We start from the raw sequence: 27,810 nt of genomic DNA, 5'->3' as shown, positions 1-27,810 counted from the left end.
TGACACATGAGTGTTATGACGCCTGCTGGGGTACTGGGAGCTCCCAGTCAGAGGGCTGGAACTTATAACGTGAACTGGAACTTGAAAATAAAGTCTATCCAAGAAGCAGAAAATGCTTTAACAAATAGCTTCTTTGTAATTGTAAACACATCATTTCAACACAATGTTCTCTGGAAGGCACAGAAAGAAAAAAGATAATTACTGGAACACTAGCTAGAATTTTCACAACTTTGAGAGCAATCCCTTGAGGACTGGTAAATGGCTAACATCTTCCTATTGAAGTAAAGAGAGTAAAAGAAAAGACTCAGGCGTATCATGACAGGGAATCACGCACTAACCAGCCACTGCTGAACTTGCTCAGATTATTTCAAGGGCATCAACATAAATTATATATACACTGCACATCTGCACACAAATATGCTGGTAGGAGCTGGTGCGGTGCATATTTCCAAGGTCACTGAGCTCTTCTTTAAGAAAAAGTGTTTTGCCATTCATGTTTGGAGTGAAAAAGAAAGAAACCACGAGTAAATTCCCTTATTATTTCAAATCCACCAAAGATGGGAAATGCAGATCAAACTGACTAGAATGGCACGTTGGCAATTTCTTTTAGCAACAAGAACAGAAAAGTTTCCCACTTCTATCCAGCAAGATTTTTCTTTTTCCAAGTGCTTATAGCAAAAGTGAAATATAGAGCTACTATGGAAAGTAGCTCTGGAAACAGAGGCACAAATACAGGTATGAGTGAAGCATTCGGGAGGCAGAGCATTTTCCTTCACTCCTGAGAAGTGGAAAATGGAGAATATGAACTCACCTTTGTGGTTTGGAGGAGGGATGCAAAGCAATGTGGCCAAGGAGAAAGCTAAGCAGTGCGCGCATCCCACGCAAAACATAATAGCAGGATCGTGTGTTCGTGCCATACTGCTGCAAGGGAGGGGAAAGAGATATTCAGCTGTCCTCTGGGAGAGCCACGTTCTTCCGTGTCTTCAATTCAGTGGGAGCATTAATGCTTTTTAGCTCTCGGGGAACTGAGTTGCCATATTTTGGAAAACGGAAGAAATGGCCATCGCATTGTAAAGAAAATTCTAATTTCCTCTGCACGTCCCTTTGGTCCTCAGCCTGAGCTGCCAACTTTTGAGCAGCCTTGTGCAAGAGCAATGGAACACAACTCATGGGGAGGGACATCTGACGCCTCCTCTGCATACTCACCTGTGTCATCGTACACAAAAAGGGCAAAGGAGTGGGATCCATCTCCCTTAAACGTAAGGCGTCCAGTCCAGGGTAGTCCGTAAGCTCCACAGACACGGGTGACACACGGATACCTCCAGACTGAGCTTCGATCCCAGCTCGGCATGGAAGTACACAGAGATATCCCATGGAGAGGGCTTCTCCCAGGAACATTAAAGTTCAGAAGTAAGGTACTACTACAGAGGAGACTTTTGGACAAATTTGCAAGGAATTCAAACTATTCAAAATACAGGTATATTTTGCTTTTGTCACACAAATGCAATTCCTGCTTCACAAACTCGTTATCTAGGAGGCAGGCACTCATGCAATAATGAATATTTTTAGGTACTTCACTGAACTATTCTTATCTGTGCTTTGATGAGGTCCCTAGTCCTTCTATGCCATGAGAAGAAAACAGATTTACTTTTGCACTGTCACAAACAAATACGGTTCAGCCATTAAACCATCCCTACCAGGGCAGACTGTTCTACTCACCGCGTGGCAGTTACACGCAAACACTGAAAGCTGTAGCCTCTAACGCATCACTGGAAACATGTCCATCTGCCTTCACGTGCACAATGGAGACTTCTTATAATAATTTTATTTTGATCCATTACCACATTACGGCCGTCTAAAGTACCAGTAAAATGAGGGTCTGTTTAAGCTTGGAAAGGTCTTTTGGCTAAAATCTATAGGATACCAAACACATGTGCTTGAGATGTGCAATATTATTTGTTTCTGAATCACTTACTAGGATACTATAAGGCTTGTTTCTTACTTCAGATTGTAAATCTAAAGAGACTACTCTCTGGAGCAGAAAGATGCAGGTAAGTTTTTCTTTCTTTTTCTCACACAACCATACTATTTGATTAAAGGCTCACAGACATTGCACAAAAATGTTTTCTCCTTACAGCCCAAAATAATTTTAAAATGATTTAAGTAATAATATTCCATATCTATGATACCATCCATTTAATTGCAGGGTGCCTCCTTCCCATTCAATCTTCTTGAGATTTTTGGAGTCCTGAAATATAGCTATAATATTTCTAAGTTTCCAAGATGACTGTTCGCAAGTCATCATGGAGAGTACTAAAGAAAGAGATACTTGTCTATACCTTTGTGATTGGCTTTTCGTGATTTTGCTAAACATAATTAAGGTTTGTTTAATTAACAATTTGCCAGCAAAATTAGTGCATGCCAAATTTATGCTAAAGTTCAAGATGATCACTACTTATGGGTGATTGTTCTGAGAAAAGTTCACAGTCAGAAATATTGCCTCAAGAATGTTAATTTAATCAAGTCACACTGACATTTTCCCCTAAAGAGAAATCAGATAATAATAGGGAAAAGTCACATCACCTCCTATTTCTAATGAAAACAAATAAACCATTTCTAATACAACTTAGTACAAGTGACATGGCTGTGCAATACTAACAGCATAAAATATTTCACTGATGCAGCCATTTTACACGTGCAAAAGTGAAATCATGCATTAACTTGCTAAGACAAAAAGATGTTACCATTATGCTCCCTGAGGAATTTCTTTAAACTTTTATTCCCTAATACATGATTACATCTTATACCACGACAGCCCCAATGAAAGAGAACTTCACAAAATCCCAAATAGCAGAGAAAATCTAGGAAAGTAGTTAAGACAAGGTGATTGTCTGAAAGTATATTTAGTGCCAGAGGCAAATTGGCAAAAATCATATCTTGATACTAAAAATAAGAGAAAAACGTGTCAAGCATGGAGGGGGGGGAAGGTTGTGGATTAATTAGAAAGTGTGTGTTGGGTGTTTTTTTAGATTAGACACTCTTTGACTAAATTTGAGTTAAACCTTCAGTCAGACAGGTACCAAATCGATATCAGTTGCTCCATGTGGGAACAGCCTGGAACTAATACAGGTGTCAAGGAAAAAAAATGGAGCAAGAGAGGAGTGACTGGCCTTCCAAACCATCTGCTCATAATTGCCCATAACGCAGGAAGCAGAACTGGAGATGACATTTGTTATTCATGTTACATTTACAACCTGTAGTAGAACTGTACTGCTAAATGCACCAAATTCTCTCTGGGCATTTATCAAGAGCAGCCCAACTGACATCAGCGAGGAGCTCAGCAGAACATCGGTATGCAAGTTGAGTTCTGGTAGCAAGTACATCTGAAAATGAATGCTTTCATAGGGAGACTGCAGACTTACTGTTTTCATAAAGTGTTTATAAAAATGTTCACAAATTGAAAAGAACCCCAACTTTTTCCACAAAAGATTGGTGACATGAAATTCAGAATAGAGTTCCAGTTTTATTCAAACTCTTTGTTCTGTCATTTTTTGACATTTTAATCATCAATCAGGATATAGAAAGAAGACTGATGACTCATACTGGACAACATCCACACCAAAAATTAACAAATCCATACGTACTAGCCATATAGCTTCTTGTGCAGGTGGTCCAGGACTTCCTTTCTCTTCCTTCTCCCTGTCCATCACCTGGCCCATACCGGTGGTACCAGCAGATACACATAGTGCACACGACTGCTCATGGGAGAAAAATGCAGTTATGCCCTGGAGCATTACCAGGCTCATCCCTGCAGCAGGACAAGACAGACATGTATTTTTCCCAGGGCAATTGCATTTTGCTCATAAAATGCTGCACAATCAGTCATACAGCTGAGGAAGGGCCAGAAGGGCCCCTGCCAAAAGCAGAGGAAAGCACTCGGCTGCAAATTCCTCCATTTTCAAATTTCTCCATTTCCTCCAAATTTCTGTGTGGGAAAAGGCAATAACCTATATCTGAGAGTCCCAGGAAGAGGATGGCAAGGTGCAGGTTGGAGGCCAGGTAAATTTTTTTCCTGAGCTAGACGTGGCTTGGGGTTCTTCACCTCATCAGCCTGACTCTAAACAGTTAGGTCAATATTTACAGAAAAAAAAAAGCCAATTGCAGATATCAGAGGTTTATGAAAGTTCCCAGTAAAATACAGCTAAATTTACAACACACTTCATACCAGCAGTATCATGCTATATATGAAATTAAAAATTATCTGTACTGATATTTATGTAAGGTCCATCATTCAATTTTAAGATGTCAAGTTTGTAAACCCTGCAAACTCCCCAGCTCAGCTTTTTTGTACAATGTGAGTTCTTTGATAAACACTGTGAAATAAATGCACCATTTTAAGGTAAGTGGCTCAATGTTGACAGGTTGCACCTTTTAGGTCAGCAAGGGAAGTTTTTTTCTGCCCAGTGGTAAAAGCAAGAAGAGCTGCAGATGCCACTAAATCATCTCTACAAATCCTGAGCAAGGGGCCAGTGCTCGTTACTGTTATTCCAGGTACATTTAGGTAGTGAGGGAGATGCTTAGCAGTGAGCATGGATTATTACCCTGCATACAGACAGACAAGAGGATGATAACGAATTATTAAAAATGGGCTATCTTTAATGATCTCATTCATGCTTTTCACTATGCTATCCCTGTGCAGAGTTGGGCTCGGTGAGATAGAGAATTGTTTTACTGGGGATAGTACACATTCCCTATATTTTTCTTGCAGATTTACAGACTTGCAGTGGTTATATGACTGACGTGAATAACCTGGATAAGATCTGAGACTATGTCTATCTCTAATACCTCTCCAGAACTGTTAATATCTGGAGAGAAGATTTAAGGTTATGCCATGGTCCCAGGGATGAAAAACCTGTCATTTTTGTTAAGGATCTGGTCAAGAAACAGGGCAAGTTTGGGTGTTTGTATGTATTATCCCTTCAAATACGTATTTTTGTGGTTTAAAAAAAAATATCTTTTGAATTTCCTTTGTGCAGATGACTCTGGTTGATAAATGAGGTGCTTCACGGGATGGAGAGCTCAGAGCTCACGCTGCAAATTCCCTGTGGGTCTGTGCTAACACCGATGAAAGAGGGCGAAAATCTATGACATTAAAATGACAAATTCCATTATACTTGCACCTTCAGTGGCTGTCTGGTCAGGAAAAAGAAAGTGTGAATGTGCTGAGCAAGATGACTTTGACTTTTAAAACCCGCTTTTATCAAGGTCATGCGAGCAGCCCAAACTTTTAATTGGGCACCATTCCCTTATCGCGGAGATGCTCGCCCTGCCCTTGGCTCCTCTCTGGCTTTACACGACGTTAGCAATGCAATGGAGAGTCAGACCAGCCATTTCCAAAGGTGCTCAGCTCAAAACCCAGCCAGAAAAGATGTTTCAGAGATGGTTATTCGTGCTGTATTGAGCACATATGCATAAACAAGCTGAGAACTGAGAAAAACTAAAACCACAGCCTATCTGAAAGTATATCACAAAGTTCCCGCAGTGGCAATAGCAGCAAGCAAAAGGGTAAGGAAAACCATTATTGGGTTCACACTACAGACAGAAAATACTGAATGAGGGTTCAAAGTCAGTTTTTCATCTCAAATTTAATGCTGTCAAAGGATACACAAGAATTTTTTTCACTAACTTTTTCTCATAATGAAGTTTCTTCCAATCCTTTTCTTGAACCATTTCAGAGGGGGTGAAGGAGCCTTCTGCTCCCCCAGAGAACTGCTTTTATTGTTGTTAATAAAACAGCAAATTCTAAAACATTCTGTTGTTTAACCAAAAGTTATTATTTCTTGTAAGCAAAATGTGGTTTTGGTTTGGGTTTTTTTGGGGGGTTTTTTTTTTGGTTTTTTGTTTTTGTTTTTTTTCCATATTGTTTCCATATTTTCATTCTTCCACATGGCTTCCATTTTTAAAATCCTTCAGTCAACCTTTAGGGAAAAATTCTTGCCTTCATCTCAGCCCCTCCAAGAAGCTACTGTCTGTATCTTTGATGATAAAAAAAATAGAACAAGGAAATGAATTTATGTTTCTCCTCATCTTTCTCTTAGATGAGTGCAGGCAACAAACAATCGCATTACTCTGTAGCCCCAGCCATGCATGCTCTAACAGATATCACATCTCTGGTTTGGTTTGGTGGTTTACTTTTAATAGCTCTACATATCCAAAGCCCTATAAAGATGTTAACAAACAAAAGAATTTATTCCATGCACGGCCTCTCTATTGATACCACATGGAAAGATTTATTTTTTTCCTGCACATAGAAAGGCTATATAATGTATTTTGATACATGCACATACATACACACACCTTTAAGTCTGGTGATAAAGCCAAAGAAATATCTTTCATCCACAAATAAATCTACCGCTTCCTATCTTTACAACATCTTAGTCAAAAATTTAAAGTTAATGCACTGAGAAGTAAGTTGCTTGAGAAAATAAAATCATACACTTGACCTGAAAGATGTTATAGAGGTACACAACCTGAGATGGCATTAAAAGTTTCATATTTAGGGTTACTCTTTGGGGGAAAAAACTTAAAGCAGCACTCAGTGAGTCTGTTGACAGCAGTATCTCCAAGTCGCTTATCAAGCAGCCCTAACACGTTGGGTCAGAAGCGAACGGCCATCGTGCAGACAGACCAACCCTGCCCAAGATATTTCATGGGCAAAAGCTTCCTCAAAACTGGTAGAATTGGTGCCTTTCAGTTACCTTTCAACAGGGAAGCAACACAACTGAAACAATTCAAAATTATTACACTAACAATTTCACTTAATAGCACAGGCTATTTACCAGAAGAAAGTTGAAATTCAGATGGAACTTGTCTCAAACATTATATTCCAAACCTGTATCTTGTTGCACTGAAGCTTTCTTCCTTCTTAACCTGTACAGAAACTGTGTTGAATGAAAGCCAAGATGATCTCGATATAAAAGCAAGACAACTGAAGTTTCTGACTTCTTTACACCAGGGCAAAGAAAATTTTCAACATGTGCCCCAGCTGCTCCTTCAAACTTTTGGGTTTTATTTACTTATTAGCATGATTGCACTGTTGTACAAGTAAGAAAACCAAGCAAAGGCCATTATATTTGTTTTCTGTATTTCTTGTTTGTATGGCTTATCTTTACTGCACTAATAAAACAACTTTGGTCTGAAATCAGTAATAAAGCATTGTGGAAGTCATGGGTTTACCCCAAAGAAATAATCCAAGAATTTGTTTCATACTATTTGCTTTTATTTACATTGTCATAAGATCTGTCTCTGAGACACATGACTTGTTTTTATTTCCTGGAAACAATGATTTAGTTATGTCAAATCATATCAAGCTAACTAGAGTTCAAGCCCAGAGTTCACCAGTTGAAAATAATACAATTTTTATCAGAAATTCTTTCATAGAAACACATGACTCCAAACATAATGTCTGTAGGATACCCTGTTCCTTTTGTATCAGCAAAATTAACAATTAAGAATTTTGGTAAGTGATTGTTAATCACCTACTTCTCTGCCTGCAGTGGAAGATTATCTTATGCTACTAAATCACATCGCTTCTACTTAGAACTGTACAGGGCAACAACTTTTGTTTAGCAGGTACATATTTGAAAATATTTCTCTTACCTGTCACCAACATATTTCAGAGTGTAATTTCATAAACACATGCATAATGAAAAATATTCAAGAGAAAGCCTTCGGAGTCACTAGCATTATTATTATTATTCACTTATACTGTGGCATCACATAGGATCTTGAGCCATGGTCCAGGACTCCGGCATGCTGAGCTCTGTGCAATCATAGCACATTTGGACTCGATGATCTTAAAGGACTTTTCCAACCTAAATGATTATATCATTCTGTAGCACAGAAGAATAGGTCGTGTTCTCAATATTCATATTTGGTACTTGGGTCAGGTTTGTGTTACCCCATTTTACCAAGGGAGAAGTTAACCAAGGTCAGAGAATACAGCTACCAGTGTGGAGACCATCAAGAAATAAAATCCAAGGTTATAGTCCTAATGCCATAAGTAATCATCCACGTAAATGATTGGACTGGTCAACTTCTATGAAAATCAAGTTATCGACAACTTTCACTAATATAAATAGCATGAATGGACATATGTAAGTCCCTGTAAAAAAAAACTTAACTAGATCCACATTTGAAAGTATTAATTAAAGCATTAAGATTCTGAATGTGCTTAGTATGAGCTGTGGATCGTCCTGATCCTGATTACACTCAGCCTGATGTGACCAACACACAATCGGTAAAACATTTTGCTTGCTTTCTGAACAACTGTATCCTGACCAGGGAGCTACGCAGCAGGACTGGGCTTGCAAATCAGCATCGGACCTTCCCTATGGCAAACTTTTTGGTTTTGCCTCTCTAATGAGCAGACACCGAGTTTTCAGCAGCTCTGCCTGTGACCATTTCTGCTTCTGGGCTGGTGCCCATGTTCAATCCTCCAGTATTAAATAATGCACTCAGACTCCCCGCACATCTCCTCCACAGAGGATGCCAGCCTTAGAGCTATTCTTGGATACAACGATCCGTACTGATTTTAGAAAAGGAGGATTCAGGCTTATGTCCCCCTCGCTTCTTGAGGTTCCCCAGAGAATTTCCACACTGGGAGAAATTAGGACTGACAGCGGTTCAGCTAATCTCTGGAGAGAGATGACTATTCCTTCATCAGAACAATTGTATTTTAGGCATATTTCAGCTGAAACTCAAGCTCGTTCAAGTTACACAGCTTTCCTTCACATTTTTTCACCTCTCTGTAAACTAGTATTCATAGAAAAACTGGAAGCAACGACAGTGTTTCTCACTCAGCCCATCTCCTTTCTCCCCTCTGGCTCTAAGTGCCATTTCCATAAAGCACATTTATTTTTAAGAATCCTGTAGTAGCTCAAGTGATCAGGAACACATGCCAGCTATTATACAGCTCTATAATTCAAGTAATTTAGGATTGTGACCAGCAAAAAGGGAAACATTCCTTTAGAAAAAAGGAATCCTGTATTCATCAGGAGCATCCCATTTTGCATGCTTATTCCTCTTAAACCCTCCGTAGTAAAGCGTCCTACACAGAGGCTGCCTGCTGCTGCCGCTAAACAGCTGCAGAGCTCCGGATTACCTGGGAGAGCAACTTTTGGACATCTCATCACCTTCTGCATCACCCTTTGCTTTCCGTTTGAGGCATCTGCTATCCTCATCACCACACACCGAACGCCCAGACATCCCAAATGCCTTGGGACAAAGCTCTTGGGACAGCCTGATGGCCAAAACCCCGCGTCCAGCTACAGCCCGGCTATCGCAACAGGTCCCATGTGGGGTTTTCAAGGGGTGGTTGCTGAAGCACAAAACCTCCCATGAGCTAGTCAAAGAAACTGAAGGTTTGTAGCTTTTTTCTTTGCCAACATTGCGATTGAGTTGTTTTGTATCTGTTTCAGATGTCAACCACTAATTTTTATTAATTTTATTCCTGTATTTGCAGCTTAAGTCTCAGTAACCAAAAATTTTGTCTCAACTCTCCTTTCTTCTTGTGGGTTTTCACACACATTCATTACAGGAAGAAGATCCTAATTCCTATTAGTTTAACACAGCTTGTAACCTGAAGGATGCATTTGTGTACTAAACTTATTCTTCTGTCTGCTAGCAAAAATGGAAATCAATACAAATTCAATACTACAACTCCTCTTCTGAAAGGAAAAAGACAGGTCAATTTATCTAGCTTGCCCAAAAGAAGGTTGAAGGGTGGTTTGATCACATCTGAGAGGAGAAGGCTCTGGTTAATCTCAACAGTTTCTTCTGGCCTAAAAAATAAAAGCTTAAAAAAAAATGGATCAGTGAACCTTTTCCCAAAAGCAGACATTTTCAAGACACTTACAGCTTGGCAGTTCGTTTTAAAGTCAGTGGGAATTTTACTGCTAATCAGCACACTTCAAAGTCAGCCTTCAAGTCTTGTCTTCAATAGATCTTTTGGCAGATCCTGACGCACATTATACTCTAGTGGCTTTACAGCTTATTGATAAAAAGGTCAAAATCCTCCATTCTACTGCCCTATTCTTGCTATGCCCAGCAGCTCCTAAACCTGCAGTACAGAAGATAACAAGAGGATTTCTGCTGTACCTCTCCAGCTGGCTAGATGAATACCTTGGGCTCTCTACAGCGAGCAGAGATTAAGATAACATTTTGTAATAACGCAGAAGCTAAGCAAGAAATCCAGGCTGTCCCAGAGCTCCCAAGCCAACTATCCCGGCAATGTAGGAGATTTTCAGCTACGCCATGACAGAAAAAAAGATTGCACGAGTAAGTGTCATTACCCAGAAAAAATTAAGCCTTTACTGTGGAAATAGCAATCACTCAGAGACACACACAGCCGTGTGATGGATCTGACGCCGATTTAAACAGGTGAGTGGTACCCCAAGTCCAGTTCTGCTCTCCTGTACCACAAGAAGTCAGGATTAACTACTGACGTCAATGGAGCATTTCTGGAAGAGAAACACTCCGTGAGCAGGGATGGGGGCCAAAGATACTGCTAATGAATAGCAGGGTTTATTAAAAAGGTTGGCACCAATGCAAGTATACTGATGTTATTACCCCACCTTCCTTTTCCTTATAATTGCCATCAGAGAGCCAGCCAAAGCAGAGAGCTCTGCCTGGGGATGGCCACCTATAATACTAGAAATTCACATTTGGCTGCTGATAACGCTGGGATAGTTATCGAGCATTAAGGCCAGAAGGGAGTGTTTCACAGGCTGGAGAACTGCTTTCACACCACTGTACGGATCCCAATAATTAGTGTTTACTGAAAGCCTGGTTTAGCAACACCAAAGAAAGGAAAACTCACTAACTTACCCTTCTTAAGGCAGGGTATTTAAAGCCGGACAAATTCAAGCTAAATATAGCTCAAATTTCCAATAGCCCAGTAATTGTAATAGCCTGCCTGTTCCCTGACCAGAGACGCTGCAGCATGAATAAGTAGTAAACTATAAAACTCAACTTGTACTCCCCAAGGGTCGGAATGATTTTTCTAATCAATCTGTTGTTCAACACTTAATCTTCAAACAGCCCAAACAGATGATTTATTACTGCTCTCAACCTGAAACAAAAGTACCCAAAGGGTACAAGTACATCTTTCATGTGGGTTGAAGAGCTATAATTAAACACTGATGCTTAAGCAAGCAAGAGAGCACTGGGCTTTTCAAGTTTAGCACTGCTGAGCAAATAGAAGCACAATTCCACTTACTGGCTGCAGTTAAGTAAATAAATTGACCTAAGACGACTTCTTCCAATTGTGAAAAAGAACAACCTTAGAACATGGCTGCAGTGACAGATGAACTATTTTTGTAAAATCAGAAGAGGCATGCACCTTTTTCCAAAGCTTGAATTAGCCTCAAGGTATCACTAAAGTCGGGCTGGGTTTCAGGTACAATGGGAACCTTAAGGGCCCAAAGGAACACGGTATCCAACTAAATGTGACCTGAAACGCAGGCTGCACGTAAGCAAGTTTACAAACTTCACACCATTAGAAAGGTTTCTCTGTTACGCCCAGATGGAAGCCATTCAAGAAAAACATCTCTAACTACAGTGTTCAGAGCAAAACCATGGAAAGATTTGATTACATCAAAAGATAACAGAAAAGTTAAAATTATATACAAGTCCAATGGCATTCGATATTGATTATGTCCCCCTCAGGAGAATGAAAACAAAAAAATCTGGTTTATAGTGCAGAAGATGTTAGAAATCGTAAACTAAGTCATCAGCATCACCTTGCCCACAGGACATCTGACCTGGGGGAACACTCTTGGGTTTATAATTTTGACCCAATCGCATTCACAGACGTGCTAACAATATATTTACATAGTACTACCAGCCTAAACAAAAACACTGAAACTGGAGCCAGAGAAGGAGGCAGTGCTCCCACGGGGCTCTCCCAGGAGCACACCCACTAGAGATTTTAGGTGCATCTTCACGTGAGGCCAGAGGTGAAAAAGTGCTGGATATCCAAAACTGTGCTTTCCCCCCATAACCCTGACATCAGGTTTAAGTGCAGGAGGGATATTACCCTCCAAACCCTGTTTGTCTAGCAACGTGTGCCGTTAACACCTAAAGCCAAGCAGGCTGACCACAGGGCACGGCGACACTTCTCAGCAAGGCAAACCAGCGAGCCGGACCCAGAGCCACGCAACGCCTTCGCGAAGGACCGCGGGTCAAACGCCCGCCGGTTCTTGGAGCCGGGAACGGCAGGCTGGAAGCGTGCCTGGAGCTGGCAGTGCCAAGCCTCGTGGTGCAGCCAACATCTACCGTAAGCACATTTTATGGGGCAACCCAGCAGCCTTGTTAACAGCCTGCCAAGACTCTGCTGGTTTGGCATCTTCTTCTCTTTTGATCCACCAACCGTGAAGGAGATGCCTGTGCTAGATAGAAAAAGACGGGGGGGGAATTGCCTGGCTCTGGAAAGGCAACATAAAACTTGAGGTATTTGAGGTAAATTAATGTTCTGCCCAGGAACTTGTTCTAGTGTTGTCGTGGTTTAACCCCAGGCAGCAGTTAAGCACCACGCAGCTGCTCACTCGCTTCCCCCCCCTCACCCAGTGGGACAGAGGAGAGAATCAGGGAAAAAAAAGTAAAACTCGTGGGTTGAGATAAGAACAGTTTAATAGAACAGAAAGAAAGAAGCTAATAATGATCATAATAACAATAATAATAATAAAAGGATTGGAATATACCAGTGGTGCACAATGCAATTGCTCACCACTCACCGACCGATGCCCAGTTAGATCCCTGCAGCCCCACTCCCCCCAGTTTATATACTGGACATGACATCACACGGTATGGAATACCCCTTTGGCCAGTTTGGGTCAGCTGCCCTGGCTGTGTCCCCTCCCAGCTTGTTGTGCCCCTCCGGCCTTCTTGCTGGCTGGGCACGAGAAGCTGAAAAATCCTGGACTTAAGGGGAGGAAACAGAAGGGAAGGAAAGAAAAAAAACCTCTAAGCGCTTCAAGGAGAGAAAGAAGCTAAAGCACAGAAGATGCTGCTTGACACCAAGAAGCAGACTTTGGGGGAATGGTCTTTTTAAATTTATGTTACAGCAGCATATAAGCCCAATTTTATCTTTACCTGATCAAAGCTCTCCAACACGCAAATGTGCTGTATGAAAGGAGCAGGGATAGTCTCCTGTCACAAGACTATAGTCTATGAGGAAAGAAGATAGGAGAGGAAAATGCAAGGATGCAACAGAGTCCTGGGGACAAGGACTGTCTCATGGCCCAGGGCAGAGCTCTGCCCTCCAGATCACCCCCTCCAGAACCCCAGCTTCTCCCCCCACGAGACATCTGGCTGTGAGTTTTTCCATAGTACCTGTCAGATGCCCCACATCACTCAGCTCATTTGCCAGGGTATTTTTCTCCTTCAGTAAAGGGGTGTTGATGACATTAAACAGTATTATTTCAATTAAATCTTCTATATTTCAAATGTACGTAAAGCCACAGGGGGATGAGTGATTTCTGACTTGAGTAATACCGGCTAATATTAAAGGGCATTTATCTGCTTTTTTTTGGTAGAGAAGGATAAGGACCGCTTACTAGAAACGATGACAAAACTTCAACTTTATTGCCATTTGAAAGCATTGATTTGTCCTGACAAGAGACAATAATGTTTCTATCAAAGCTTTCATTAGAAAGGGTTTCTCAGACCAAGGACTGATTTTCTAATGAAACCAGATACACCATCACACATGGACAAGGCATTTCCTTTGTTAGCACATTGCACAGGACACAGGAGATCTCCATCCACTTGATTCAACTCTGAAGCACATTCAAAGCTTGCTTTCCCACATCTAAAGAGGGAAACTAATTATTTGCAGAGTGCTCTTTCTTGTTTATCTCTATCATCGTCTTGCAGGATTGGAAAAAGAATGAAAATTCTGTCCTGACAGACCAAAAAAGGCCTTTGTACAATTTCTCTGACACACAAGTACTGAGATGGAGAGAACAGCTGTAATGCAGAAATAGTTACGTTGTCCATCAGTCAAGGGATGACAAATGGAAATGATGAATACAGTGCCACCTAATAGAATCACTTTTGATCAGAGACAGCCAAAACCAGCTAGATAACACTCAACATTTGTATATCACATTAAAAATTAAATAATTTTAGAACAGCTCCACATGCTGTACAGCTCCTTATTGCACTGACAAAAAAAAAAAAAAGAAAGAAACTGAAGCACTGAAATGGCAAACGAGGACAAACTCTCCTCACAGCAGTTTTCACAAAGATAAGAAACAACCTTCATGTATCAGCGTGTTTCCTCCAAGGGTTGCACCAACACTGATGGTTTCCTGCTCCTGACAGCAGGTTCAGGGCCTTTTCTCTTCTGGTTTTCACGATGCTTCCCACGGTCATGCTCCAAGACAGCGCTCTCCACGCTCCGAGCTGGTCAGCCACTTCGGTTCATCTCAAACCAGGATTTCTGTGTAAGAAGTGCTCCTTTTCCTCTCACTGGTCAGATCCACTGAAGACAACTGTGCACTGCTAGGACTAGGAGAAAACACATCAGCGGGTGAGGTTAGATGTAATCATCCATGTAGGTGGAGGTTCCATTTCAAACAGGAGGTGCCTCAGAGTCCTGCGAGAAACACCACAAGATGATCATCCTAAAATCTGACCCAGAAGAAAGGCTCTTAAGAGTCACAAGAAAGTAGGAGACCTGAAGCAAAATTCTGCATAACCCTTCTAGATGTTTTACATACTCACCATTAAAACCCCAGATACAGTGTCCCATTCTGAAGCTCTGTGAAACAAGTTTTTTTTTTTTTTTTTTTTTAAACAATCATTTCAGGTGTGACAAACTTTTCCAGCTCTCATGAGTCAAGTTCCATATTTACATCCAAGTTTACAAAAGTGGATGACTAACATTTTCCTCTTCTCTGTTACACAATGGTAAACACCTACATGTGGTCTCTTCCACCCAGGTGAGTGACATTGACCCAAGTTCTTGGGCACATGCAGCCATAGTTTCCACATCAAGTTTTGCCCAGTGAGATCACTTAATACTTTTATAGTAAATGTTGCCGAGTCATGGGATTAGTGATATTTCCACCTGTTGTTTCCAGAATATTATATTGGTGGTGACTTGAAAGAATTTTAACTTTCAATCCTGACCTACAGCCTGTTGTTTCACATCTTCACTGCTATTTGGATCCTGGATCTGTAAAAGCAGGAATTGTAACCTCTGTTTATTAAATATGGAGCAATCTCAAATGCTTCCCTTCTCTTTTTTTTCCCCTCTCTTGGGTAGGAAATAGTTAATTTTAGCACAAGTTTTGGGTTTGGGTCTTGTTATTTGTTTTTCATTTTGGGGCTTTGTTTTGGGTTATGTTTTGTTGTGGGAGGGCGTTTGTTTGGGGTTCTTTGGATGGTTTTTCTGTGGTTGTTTTGTTTTAAGAGAGGACCTTCTGCACTGCATTTAAACTTGGCACATAATATCAGTGCTGGATGCAACTGAAGACCAAACTGGAGAAGAGGGATGCAGAGGAATCAGAAGTTGTACAAACACGCAGCCTCTCTTGCACCGAATGACCCAAAGCACACCAGGCAACGCTGACAGCAGAAAGGAGGTACAGTTTCCTTAACCCCTCTATTTTTTCCTCAGAAACCAAGGACATTTGGACACACTGTCACTAAAAGACACTCTGCAGCTTTCAATACTAGAATCAGGACTGATTAGTAAATAAACCAGAGAAAAGTAAGGAAATATCTTTATTTTTCCAAAGTCCAAACTGAACTGACACAGTTTCTTTTGGCGGATAGCAGGAGCACTGCAGACGATTCTTGTGAGACAGCTAAAGGGGATTCCCTTTTACAAATACAGCGTGAAACCATTAAAGCCTTGGTACCAAAAGAAATCTAACAAACAGTAGATAAAAGTTTTCCAGCAGAGGTAGGAAACACTAACTCAATGATGTCAACACATCAATTCTGCCTATGTTTTCCTAGGAAGCTGCTGAAACACAGTTGTTTCCTTACGGTTTAAACATTTCCTTTTAATGAATTGCCCTGATATTTAAAAAGACTCAAGCTCTTATGAGTACACAACATTGATTAGCACCAAACGTACTGGCTGGGCTCCAAATGGTTTCCACGCTGAGCTGACATTCAGCTGGAAGCAGAACAATCCTCTGACATCCTAGAGCAGCCCTGCTGTCGTACAGATCCGTATTTTTGTGAAGGTGGCAAACAGGTCATTATATTGGGATTTTGGACTCTTAATTCTGTTCCTTACTTAGTCAGTAACCTTAGAGTAGATATATTTTACAGATGGGAAAAAAGTCATAGGCATTCTCTACTTAAAGGGCTTTGATATCTACAGGTGAAGAGATTAGATTAAAATACCATTTTTAATTTCGTAACAGAGCAGTAGGTTATGTAGACTTCACAAAAATCTACAGATTGCCACTGCTAATATTTAGAAGCTTAATAACCTGAACATTCTTTTGAGATACAGGTATTTCCTTCAGCAAGCACTTGCCTTAGAAAAACTTTAAACTAGTAAGATTTAGTGCATAGTTCCATTCTCTCCATATACAAATAAGAAGGTGTGTAAGTCGGGTATAAATTTTAAATTAAGCCATTAAGGGAGGAAAAAAAAAAAAACCAAACCCCAAACTTTACCTTTGCTAGACTACACTTCCACTTTGATGAAATGCAGTTCATCCTTAAGGCTTCTCTTGTCTGTAGATTTAAAAAAAAAAAAAAATTAAAGGGAAGAGTTTCTCAAAGTGTAGAAAATGTTTATATAATTTAGAACGAGTGCTGAAGTGACCCAAGTACCTTTCTGTCCAGAAGTGTTCCAAACAACAGGATGAAGAACCCCTAAAAAATTGCAAAAAAAATTAACAAAACCAGCATAACCACATGACGTTTCTGAAATGCTTCTAGATGTCGTTTCCTTAAGGATAGAAAAAATAATGTTTTTGTCAGTGTAATAGATCTCATCATCTATGACTCAGATAACAGCAATACGCAAAATGAGTTTATCCACCCAGGTCACACGGACTCTCTGGGAATGTCAAGAATGGATATATAACCCATGCTAATTCTCATTACGAACTGGACTGATGGGTACATACCAGGACTTTCTCAACCCACTTAGTAGCAGCATTAGCCAAGAAGAGCTAAGGCAGACTGGCTATACAACAGTACGTCAGGTAACATTGCATGTTTATACTGATGAGTTAAATAAAACCATCTTCAATGGCAAGGGAGAATTTCCTGTGCATTTGTTAAGCGATAAGGATGAGACATCTTTGCAATTACTGGACATTAAGCAGTGTACTTTAACATAAATCTGTCATCTTAACTCTTCATCACACTTTACACCAACTAGTTTGTTCCATTACCCATCTGCATCTACTATGTCAATGCAGGATGCCTAGTGCATGCACTGTGTAAGGTAGTTAAGCTGAAGGGAAAGCCTAGATCCTGTTTTTCACGCACAGCTCAAGCTGCCAGACCCTCTTAGGTCTGCTGCCTTTTCCCAAGTTCAGCAAAGTCTGAGCACGTGCTATTCCCAGTCTCACTGAGCTTACCTGGAAGGCGTTCAGGAGCGCAAACGTAACATGGAATGCCAGAGAGCGGCTGTCGACAATTGTTGCTAATCCAAACCCCCAGGTGAGACCCAGAAGAGGTGTCAGAAGGACCACGTTTTTGCTAATTCGGATCATGTTGCTCAAATCTTGTGACTTGCAGCCTTCTCCAACAGAGGATCTCCCAGTCTTCACCACGACCACCACCACCACCACCACATTCACAACGATGATGCCCAGAGCGGGTACAACAAAAGCCAAAAGGGCTTTCGTTTCATGCCAATTGAGCCAGCAGGCTCCACTCCTCAAATACCCATTTTTTGGTTCAGTAATAGCAACAGTGAGGATAGATATGACCAAGGGACATCCATATCCAATAGAGAATGCTGTAGCTATGAATACAGATCTCGTTATCTTAAAAAAAATTAATAATAATCCATAGAGAATCAAGAGGCCCAGGGTAAACATCCAAAAAAACATGGCAAGATAGAAAAAGTGAAGGAAAAAAGTGGCTGCTACACACAACTGGTAGTTTAGGGCTGTATTGTGCACAATAGCCGCGAAGATGAACAAAACATCTGCAATGAGAAGCGATGTAGCAATGTTGACCAAACAAAAATGGCGCATGTAGGTTATTTCAGTTTTTGTAACGTGATGCCAGACAACAGTCTCGATGACAAGGCAGAGAATCAAGCTGAAAATGGAAAGGCCCAACCCTACACGTGTAACGTAATCCAGCACTGCATTTCGCAGCATGGTGGGGGACATCAAAATGGAGAAGGATTTGAATGTCCGACGGTGATGCTTGCAGATGCAAACAACACTGCTGATGTTGTCAGACTTCATTTTGCACGCCCTGTTATCCCATCTCCTTTCAGTAGAGTGCCACCCAACACACCGAGACTTGACATTCTCCAGTTTATTCACCTTTTCGAAGATGAGCAAAATATGCTGAAGCTCTTCCGGCAGAGACACCGACAACACCATTCCATTCACAAAAACAGGGTCCAACCGGTTGGTTTCTAGAATGGCTCCAAGCGTTGGAAGTGCAATGCTGATGGCTTTGGAAGTCTTGGGTAACTTCAGAAGCTCTTCTTCTGGAATGACCACATGCCCAGTGATATCTCCTGTGTTACTGAACTCCATATCAAAATCAAAGCTCTTTCCTGAAGTATTTTTATGTATGCTGTAGCCTTTTATAGAGATGAAGTGCTCCTGTACACTTTCCGACCCATTCCTTAGAAGAAGTTTCCCTGCAAATAAATTCACCGAGTCCAGTAATATTGAACTGGCGTTTCTGTCCTTTACAAAAGCCCAGTTGGAAATGATGGAGCTGTTCAGAATATGGTTTGCTATCCTGCTGTAACTCTGAAACAAACAAGAAAAAAATAAAGTTATTTTTTATGTTAAAAGAAACCAGCTGTTATTCCACTGGCACAGCCTCCAGAAAGGCTCATTTAATTCAAGAGTGATTTCTATAAAGGGAATATTCTTCTTTGACAATGAACAGGTTCCCATGATCCATCCCAGTCAAACCCAAACATCTCATTGGCATGGTCACTACCAGAATTGTCCTATCCTCTTCATATCATAGCTCAAGAGATGATTAGAGAAGCAAGTATAAAGCAAAAATCAGGACACCTAAGTTTATTCCAGATGCTGACCTGCCATGCACGTCTGCTTTACATCACCCTCCCTATATTTCTTCCCCCACCTCTCTGACTTCTGAGTTCATCAGGGAAAGATGTCAGTTTTCATTGTGCAACACATGATGGGTCAGCATCTCCAAGGCTGCCTTCCCTATGGTGCCATACTTCAAAAATGAATTCTTCCTTGTACTGCTCTCCCATCTCTGTAACAGCAGTTCCTGAAAACAATTTTGCTTTTAAAGTGAATTCCACAGAGTATTTTCACCATACATGAACAGGTCAAACAGTTTCTCTGACAACAAGATATGGCCCTCTCTGGAAACTCTTTCCGGGTGATCTCCTTGTGACTAGTAGCCACCACTTCATTGGATAGTGGCTATAAGGACAAAACACTGTATGGATGCTCTGGTAAGCTCAGAAACATGTCCTGAAGCCCATAAAAGTAAATACCTGCATTTTTTTTCTATTGACATTCTCTGATAACAGCAGGGAAATCTTCTTTAGCAATTCTACTATATCAGCAATGTTTCCTGGAATGGCTGGTGAAGACAGGATATCTGGGATGATGCATGAAAAATCAGCTTGGCAGTTACTATTCCCATGGTCATCAGCACCAAAATATTTTGCTCCATCTCCAGGCCTCCCATGTGCTGGCTTTCCTTCCCCTACAAAAGGAAGGTGTCCTCCAGCAACACTAACATGTCCTCCAGAGCTTGGAAGGAGATCACGTTCAGAAATCCTCTGTAGGGAGAAAAATAAATTTGAGAAAATTAATGGAGAGAATGAAAATGAAGCTACAGCTACAGTCAGGCAAGAGGTACAGTGCAGGGGTGTGCAATGAATGTGCTGGATGGCCTGAAACCAGGGACCAAAGCTCACCCGAGAAGAATGTCTTGCTCGTACAACACACATGAAGGAAGGGGCAAGAACTAAATGCAGTGTCTTATTCTTAAAGTGACTTGAATAAAGTTCTTTCTTTTGTAGTTGGGGAGAATTTACCGTGAATCATCTGATTATTACAGATATTGGTGTTGCTCTTTTCTCAGGTTCATCCTAGTGTATCATTGTCTTGGTTTAGATGCACATGAGGAACATTAGCCAAGTGAACAAGGCAACTTCATTTCTGAATTATGTTTCTACACAGGAATTTCCCATATTTACTTCCTATTGCTTCATTTATGATGAAGTCAAAGCCTGTTATCAAAGTAATCTGTGTTTTAGGATCCCATCTTCTTCCCTTTGCTCAAGACTGAAAGCATATGAAGGGAGGGGCTGTCTTTGCTAGGAATTATGAGCATAGGCTAAAGTAGATGCGTAACAGTTACCTCACCTGAAAAAGGGACTGAACATCCAGGCTTGCACAGGCGTCTGTGAACATTCGCCACTTTCTGTCTGCACAGACGAAGCTTGTCTCCCCATGGAAGGAGGGAGAACAAGGCTGAATACAAATAGCTCCGTTATCTTTGCAGGGAATGAGATTTATACAGCCATCTGAAAAACATATCAAGCAGATATTGTTATAAGGTGTAAGACAGCATACCGTGGTCCAAGAGGTGAGTATTGGGGTGTAAAGTATCGATAACTGGTAACACCTCACAAAGAATTAACAAAGATACATAGCTATTCACTGTACCTTGCTGATTACCAGTCTTTGATTCCTTACGGACAACCTGAAAAATAAGAAGTGTAATGTAGATCGAATGTTAAAATAAATAAAAGATGACTCCTTGGCACAAACCAGAAAGGTGATTTCAAGGGCAAAATAGTCCTTTCAAGGTCCAGAATGCAAAGCTCATGGCCCCTTGCTTGTACGGACCAACTGAGAACTCTCTACTAACAGTGTCTCAATATTAAGCCTTCAGTTGTACCCTTCCACTGAAATGACATACTGAGCTAGTGGACAGGACCACACATGCCTCCAGCAGTTATTCCTCAGTCAAAAAGCCTGTATTAGGCTTAAGCTCTGCAGTATTTCTCATGTTGATGAGAATATGTGACTTGTTGATGAGGATACGTGATCTATATGACTTTTGCCGTAAGATAAACGTACAGTTGTAGAAATACCAATGGCTGCTTTGTTCCTCTCCCAACTGGGAAGCGACGCCAAGGTAGGCACACCAGGCTCCCGCAGGCAGGACCACTTGCTGGGACTGCGCGTCGTACGGCCAGGCGCGATCCAGAACAGCTTCCATCGCTGCTTGGTCAAATGGTCTATCATCTACAACCAGCCAAACCCTGCCAGTCTGGAAGGAAAGCTTGGCTACGCAACGCCCTGGAAATTGCACTGTTACTGCTGGGTAGAGCAGGCTGAATAGCAGATTTCTAACGCTCCAAGGGTTGCGCTGGAGGTTGCTTGGCCTACTGAACGTACTGAATACTGCAGAGTATTTTCTCCTGTAGTGACAGGACAAGGGGCAATGGTTTTAAACTGAAAGAGGGTAGATTTAGATCAGATGAGGAAGAAATTCTTTTATAATGAGAGTGGTGAGGCACTGGGACAGGTTGCCCAGAGAAGTTGTGGATGCCCCATCACTGCAAGCGTTCAAGGTCAAGTGGGACGGGGATTTCAGCAACCTGGTCTAGTGAAACTCACCCCGAGAGCAGCGCGCGGCGCGGCCACGAAGTGCACAGCCCAAAGGAGGAGACAGTGGGCTACCCTCACATCCATCGCCTCCCATTTACTGCTTTCCTCCTGCAAGAAAGAGATGTTAAAGAAGTTTAGACATATCTGTTTTCACCTGTGAACACAGTCCAGTTCGTAAGAGAGCAGCTAAACCCATCCCAAAGACTGTCCTTACTGGGCTTGCAAGGTAATTTTCAGATATTTAAGTGTTTTAATGAGAATTATTTATGAACCTTTTCTTAAAAATAAAAAAATTCAAAAAAATAATCTGTCCAACACTGGAAGTTACTGCATTAATAATTTACTGTAAACTGCAAGGTGGAGAGCTTATTAAAGCAGTTCAGCCTGTGGTTCCTTTTTGAAGTGATTTAAGACAGCCTTGCCTCAACTGGGTTCAACACTGCTACTCTGCCTCCTTGGGCAGTTCCTGATGAGACCTGCCGTGTGAGGTACGAAACTCGGGCCCTCGGGGCTCAGATATCCAAATCTGAGAAACAAGGACCAGACTGAAGTGTTATTTGCTTTGCAGAAGTATTCAGGCCTCTGCTCCCCCCATGAAGTTTCCCGTGGTCCTTGGTAAAAGCTTAATATCCTGGGATGCAACTTGTTACAGGCATATTTACTGGAGGAAAATAATCCAGTAACGGGAATGAGGAAAAAAATGATGCATTCTATCACATCTGATTATTAGATGCCATACATGTCTAACAAAAAAACCCAGCTCCTGTAGATTCAACAGAATTGAGACACTGATCTTCTATCACTGGATGTATAAGTAGATTAAGCCACATACTAAAAAAAAAAAAATAAAATCCATACAATGGATGCAAGGTGACAAAAGCAGGATGATGGCTGGTTTTCAGAAGATGCACTCAGGAGAAGGCTGGTCAAATCACCGTGCTTTGATGGAAGACACTCAAATTTCCCCGATACGTACTGATCAGGACAGAGGATGCTGAAACAGAAGGGGTCCTGCACTGACGGAGCAGAGATGTGTTCTTCTATCCAAGAAACTCCAAGCTCTCACAATCTGATGGCATCAAAGGACCGGGCACACAGGTGGCTGCCCCCTTCATCTGTGACATTTGTTCACCTTACTGTATTTTGATATCTGCAGGTTTATTACTTAATTACAAAAAGATCACAAAGGGAAGAGCTAGATCGAGGCACTGAATTTCTAAGCTAGCTCTAAAGGAGAACCTCGTGCCAGTCTCTGAATTCAACTGGTATTAATAAAAGCATTTTCTGGGTTTAAAGCTAGCAACTATTAGCTCTTTTAAGGAAATAAAATGGATAAGGAGAAGTGAACCAAAAGACTCGGATCAATATTGCCGAAGAACAGGAGGTGGCTGGGAAAGACCTACAGGCTTGAGGCAAAGGGCTGTATTGAATTCTTTTCCGATTTCTGCAGTCATTAAATGTTTACTCTATGCTCCTAGCCCTAATTCCATTTTACAGCTGGGAATCCTTAAGCACATCATGTTTCATCATTAATTAATTCATATTCATTTTGTATTTAATCACTGATGTAACTCCACCTAGGGCTGTTACCTTTAAGTGAGGTAGAAATCTGGGACAGCTCCAGGTATCTGAGGCTCACCAAGATACTGGCCCATGTTACCAGCAAAACACTGATCCTGCTCAGTTGCATTGCTTGACTCATCATGGAAACCACCCAGTCTCACCACTGCAAGAATGTGCCAAGGTAACTACGATGCAGCAATAGAAACTTAGAGCAAAACAGGTAATACAGCAGCAAGTCACCGTCACTTTAGGGAAAAAATATGGATATACCGACATAAGGCCACGGGAAAGCATATACAGCTACTCCTCTCCCTCCACAGCATCCAATTATGGCATTTTATCTAGATAAAGGATGATGTATAACTAATCATAAACCATCTACTGCCATTAATAGGAACACACAGTGTGAATGCAGGGTATCAGACAGCAATCTGGTCCAAACTCAGGCAATGTGCTTTTTTTTTTTTTTTTTTTTTTTTTTTTTTTTTTTTTTTTTTGAGAAAGGTCCATAAAAAGCAACTGAGCTGTTAATCCAAGACACCCCAATTGAAAACTTGACACTTTTTGAAAAACATCCCCTGGATGAAGAACACCTTGCCCCTTCATGCACCCATCCTTGCTGAGATTAATTCACATTTGCAAGGCACCAGGCTACTAACTTTGCCTCCTTTTTTAAGAAACCGTAAACATGTTACTCCTCTCTTCCAGATGTTTCTGCTCCATCAGGGTACAGGCACGTGAGCAGCTGAGTTGTCAAAACCTTCTCAGACGGAAGGGACTTTCTAGTAAGAGGGCAATTCCATACCCGCAGGTATCTCCCACCCAACTCAGGAGACTGTCACCAGCTGCTGATCCTCCTTCTCCAGCTCATTTCATTTGGTCACAGCACCCCAGGGGGGGCAAAGTCCTCAACAGGAGGGAAAGAGAGAGGAATGAGTGGCTAGACAGTGGTTACGAGAGAGGAAAGAGCCTCTTAAAACAGTAAAAAAAGGGTAAACTGATCATGTATTTAAAAAGTAATCCATATGTCGGTTAATGTATCATAACCTTAAATTCAACGCCCTCACTCTGTGACTTCTGTTGGCTTAAAATCAAAGTGTTTTGTAAAACCCCACAAAACTATCCCTCCCTTCCACTACCCCAAGCGCTTTCGTGCTTTTAATTTCTGGCAGGATGCGTTGCAAGGCAGCCCGGCCCCCCCTGCTCACAGCTACCGGAGGGCTCAGCCCAAGCAGCGACGACTGAGGGAACTACAGCCCCAGACTGCTCTGGCCAAAGGGTTCTCCATCACCTGGGGTCACAGCTTTCCCCTCCTCCAGAAGACAAACTATAGTTAAGTTTCTGGGGAAAAGTATCCTGCACAAAAATTACAAGCACATACTGTACAAAAAAAATTTACACTGGGCTTGCCATCATTAGCTGGACAAATATATTTTCCCAAACACTGCAAACTCGCACGGCTTGTATTTAACATTTTTAAAAAATATTAAATCTGTTTTTACAGAACCTAATCTATTATTTTTAGGGCTTGAATGCTACATGGCTGGCTTAAAACTCAATAAACCACCCTAATGTGATCACCTGCCATTGCTACCCAGCAAGTTAAAAAGGCTGCAGCAGGAGACTTTAGTCTTCAACATGGTCACCCAAAGATAAAAATTAAAGGTCTTAACTATACAGAATCGTATTATTTGTATTTTTAAAGGGACTACACTTGGAAAATATGAATTTAAGTAAAGTAAGTTCTGAGAGTGATCTTTACAGTAACTTTAGCTATAAGAAAATTTCAGATTTTCTTAAAAGTGACAACACTGTGATTAGAGACCAGTAACAAAGCTACAAGCAAAAAGCTCAGAGGATAACTAAGATATCTAATTGTTTCCACAGATGTAAGGAGAATATAAAACTGAGGAAATAAGTGCAAAGTAAATACAGTCTAAGCAATTAAGTGCATTTTAGATTACGAATGAACCAATTTCACAGACCACCGATATTTTTCAAGCAGTTCTGGAAGAACGTTGTTTTGCGATAGTACTCACTGTTTTTAGAAGTCTGGGTTCTACTGTAAGCAAAATCAATGCAGCCAGAGATCCTCAAGATACCACAGGCGAGTGTCTAACCATTCATCTGCTGCCATTGTGCCCCAGTCCCACTCTTACGGTCTTACCCAGTGTTGCTTGAGTGCTCTGATGCATTCAGTTTTCCCATGAAGAAATAACCTTGGGCATCAGCCTGCTTCTTCTCTTGCCCAACTGGATTAACATTGAAGAATCTGCAGATGACAATAAAGGTGTTGCACTGCAAAAAGACAAAACAAGTTACAAAACACACCCACAAAACTGCCAGATTGCCACCTTTGCCAGGAGTCCACACAGATGAATCACACCCGTGTAGTTTGTATCTTTCCTCCTCATGGAGAAGGCATCTTCTGCTCTTCTGTATTTAATAGATTGAGATTTTAAAGACCAAAAAAAAAAAAAAAAATCCATGATCAAAATCTGGTCAAGTTAACGTATTACCCTCCATAAATCAAAGACAACACTACTGACAGTATCTTGCACAGCTGAAAAGCTCAATGAGCAAGTAATACTATTTTCTTTACAGAATGCACCCATTGTAAGGGGTGAGAGCTGTCTGCTAAACTTTCTGCCATGTTCACTGTTGCCTCTCTTAGTATTGGCTCACCTCCAACAGCCAGCAATTTACAGCAAGTAGTTTATCATAACAGAAGAGCAATTCCTAACACACCTTTTACTCACAAGGCTGCTTTGGAAGAGCTTTGGTCACTAATTTTTTCCACAGTCCTGCAACGTGTTTGTCATGAGCTTACAAGGTTTCCTGTGATAATGTCATTTTGTCTGCTACCACAACTTCAGTCAGTCCTCAGCCACAAGGTAGGTCTCCAATTTTAGCCTAGAGATAGGTATTATTTACTGTTCTGTTTTGATATAGCCAGCCTTGCATCTTACATTGGTAACAAGTAGGAATTAAGCCAAGCACAATTAGACACAGCCAACACAACCCATCTGGAAAGGTTAAATGACTTGCACTTGGTACAGTACCAGGTAGAGATGAATTAAAAGGTGGCACCTTAGCTACCTTTTAAGTCAGAAGGGCCAAAGACCAGATCACGTCAAGGTACAGACGCCTGTTGTAAAAGGCTTCTTCCCCTAGTCACCTGGAGTTGTGCTTCTACACATTCCCTGAACCTTTGCTACGATGGCAAGACTGAATACCCCTTGATTCTCAAACACCTCCCCAACCTAAGCAATAGTCCTCTGAAGGACACAAAGGCTGGCACACTTCAACACTCAGACACACACACACATGCTTCTCCCAGAAGGAAGAAGTGTGAATCTGTGCTCCTGAGGGCTTAAAAAGATATTCAAACCATGATTTCCAACAAGCAAGGACGGTACTTCCAAACCCCGAACCCAGCAGCATCAGTCTCACACTTTACAAGCTGGTCAAGGCTGCTTGCATTCGTCAAGCTGGGAGGCATGTGCCTAGGCACCCAAAAGGGAGTGGTTTGTCTTTTCAGCTCTTGCAAAATCCAGTTACCCAAGATATATGACACCGCTCTGAGAAAGCAAACAGTCAGCAATCAGGAACATTTCAGAGAACTTTAATAGCAGCCAAAAGTAAGGCAGGTGTGAAAAACTGGTTTTACCATTTCCTTTGGAAAGAGTTAACAGACTTCTACTAATTTATGACTTCAATGAATACAAGGTATTTATTTAAAAGTTCAACAGATACTTTGCTACACAACCCAAAGTCAAACCTTGCAATACATTACAGGTATCATCAGAAACTTAATTCCCCTGAAGCAACATTAATGAAAAATGTTATCTTACTGGTGATTGCTTAAACAAATTTAAAAAAAAAAAGTAGACCCATAATTTTTTTTTAACACTGTACCTTGTATGCAAACAAAAGCTTTTTAGAGAAAGTTACAAAGATTGAATAAAAACCTTGCAGTTGAAAAATGCCCTTCTGTTGTTCTGTTCTTCATCTGCCTTCTCCCTCATCCATACCCCTTTTAAACATGCCATGCTCTCAGTCTTCAGTTCTTCACTATATATTTAAGAAGTGATTCAAACATGCATTTATCCATGTTACTGATTGGCAACAGGGATCTTAAAAAAAGGCTCTGAAGATGCACAATAAGGTCAGTTCAATATGGACCAACAAGAAATTAAAAAAAAAATAGAACACGGAATAAAGAGATACTGGTAAGATTCCCAGTTACATTTGCAAATTAAAACAGTAGGATTTCCAACTGTTTGGATCCTAAGCCATCCTGAGAGTCAGGAACCAGAGCATCCCAGTGAGTAAATTAAAATCTGAAAGCCTCAAAGGCAGACCATATAAATAACAACACACTTCACTCCCACTC

At 41.1% G+C, this 27,810-nt stretch overlaps 1 protein-coding gene across 5 annotated transcripts; it reads right to left on the bottom strand.

Moving 5' to 3' along the window:
• Nucleotides 1-13,623: 13,623 nt before the first annotated feature.
• On the bottom strand, nt 13,624-27,783 carry LOC115351100 (adhesion G protein-coupled receptor F4-like). 5 transcript variants are annotated; one of them, XM_030037465.2, is made up of 9 exons: nt 25,454-27,783; nt 21,861-21,959; nt 20,901-20,937; nt 20,598-20,758; nt 19,718-20,008; nt 17,622-18,986; nt 16,864-16,905; nt 16,705-16,764; nt 13,624-14,659 (listed from the first exon to the last, which is right to left on the bottom strand). In XM_030037465.2, exons 2-9 carry the CDS (start codon nt 21,933-21,935, stop codon nt 14,636-14,638), a joined length of 2,055 nt encoding a protein of 684 aa, XP_029893325.1. In that variant the 5' UTR covers nt 21,936-21,959; nt 25,454-27,783; the 3' UTR covers nt 13,624-14,635. The 5 variants fall into 5 exon arrangements, with proteins under 5 accessions (XP_029893325.1, XP_029893327.1, XP_029893324.1 ...); XM_030037467.2 differs by having other exon boundaries at nt 13,624-14,571; XM_030037464.2 differs by having other exon boundaries at nt 13,624-16,764.
• Nucleotides 27,784-27,810: the final 27 nt, after the last annotated feature.

This window comes from Aquila chrysaetos, chromosome 15 (assembly GCF_900496995.4).
Source record: "Aquila chrysaetos chrysaetos chromosome 15, bAquChr1.4, whole genome shotgun sequence".
NCBI lineage: Eukaryota > Metazoa > Chordata > Aves > Accipitriformes > Accipitridae > Aquila > Aquila chrysaetos.
Note: the sequence above shows the minus strand (reverse complement) of the source record. Positions and strands in the feature narration are given on the sequence as shown.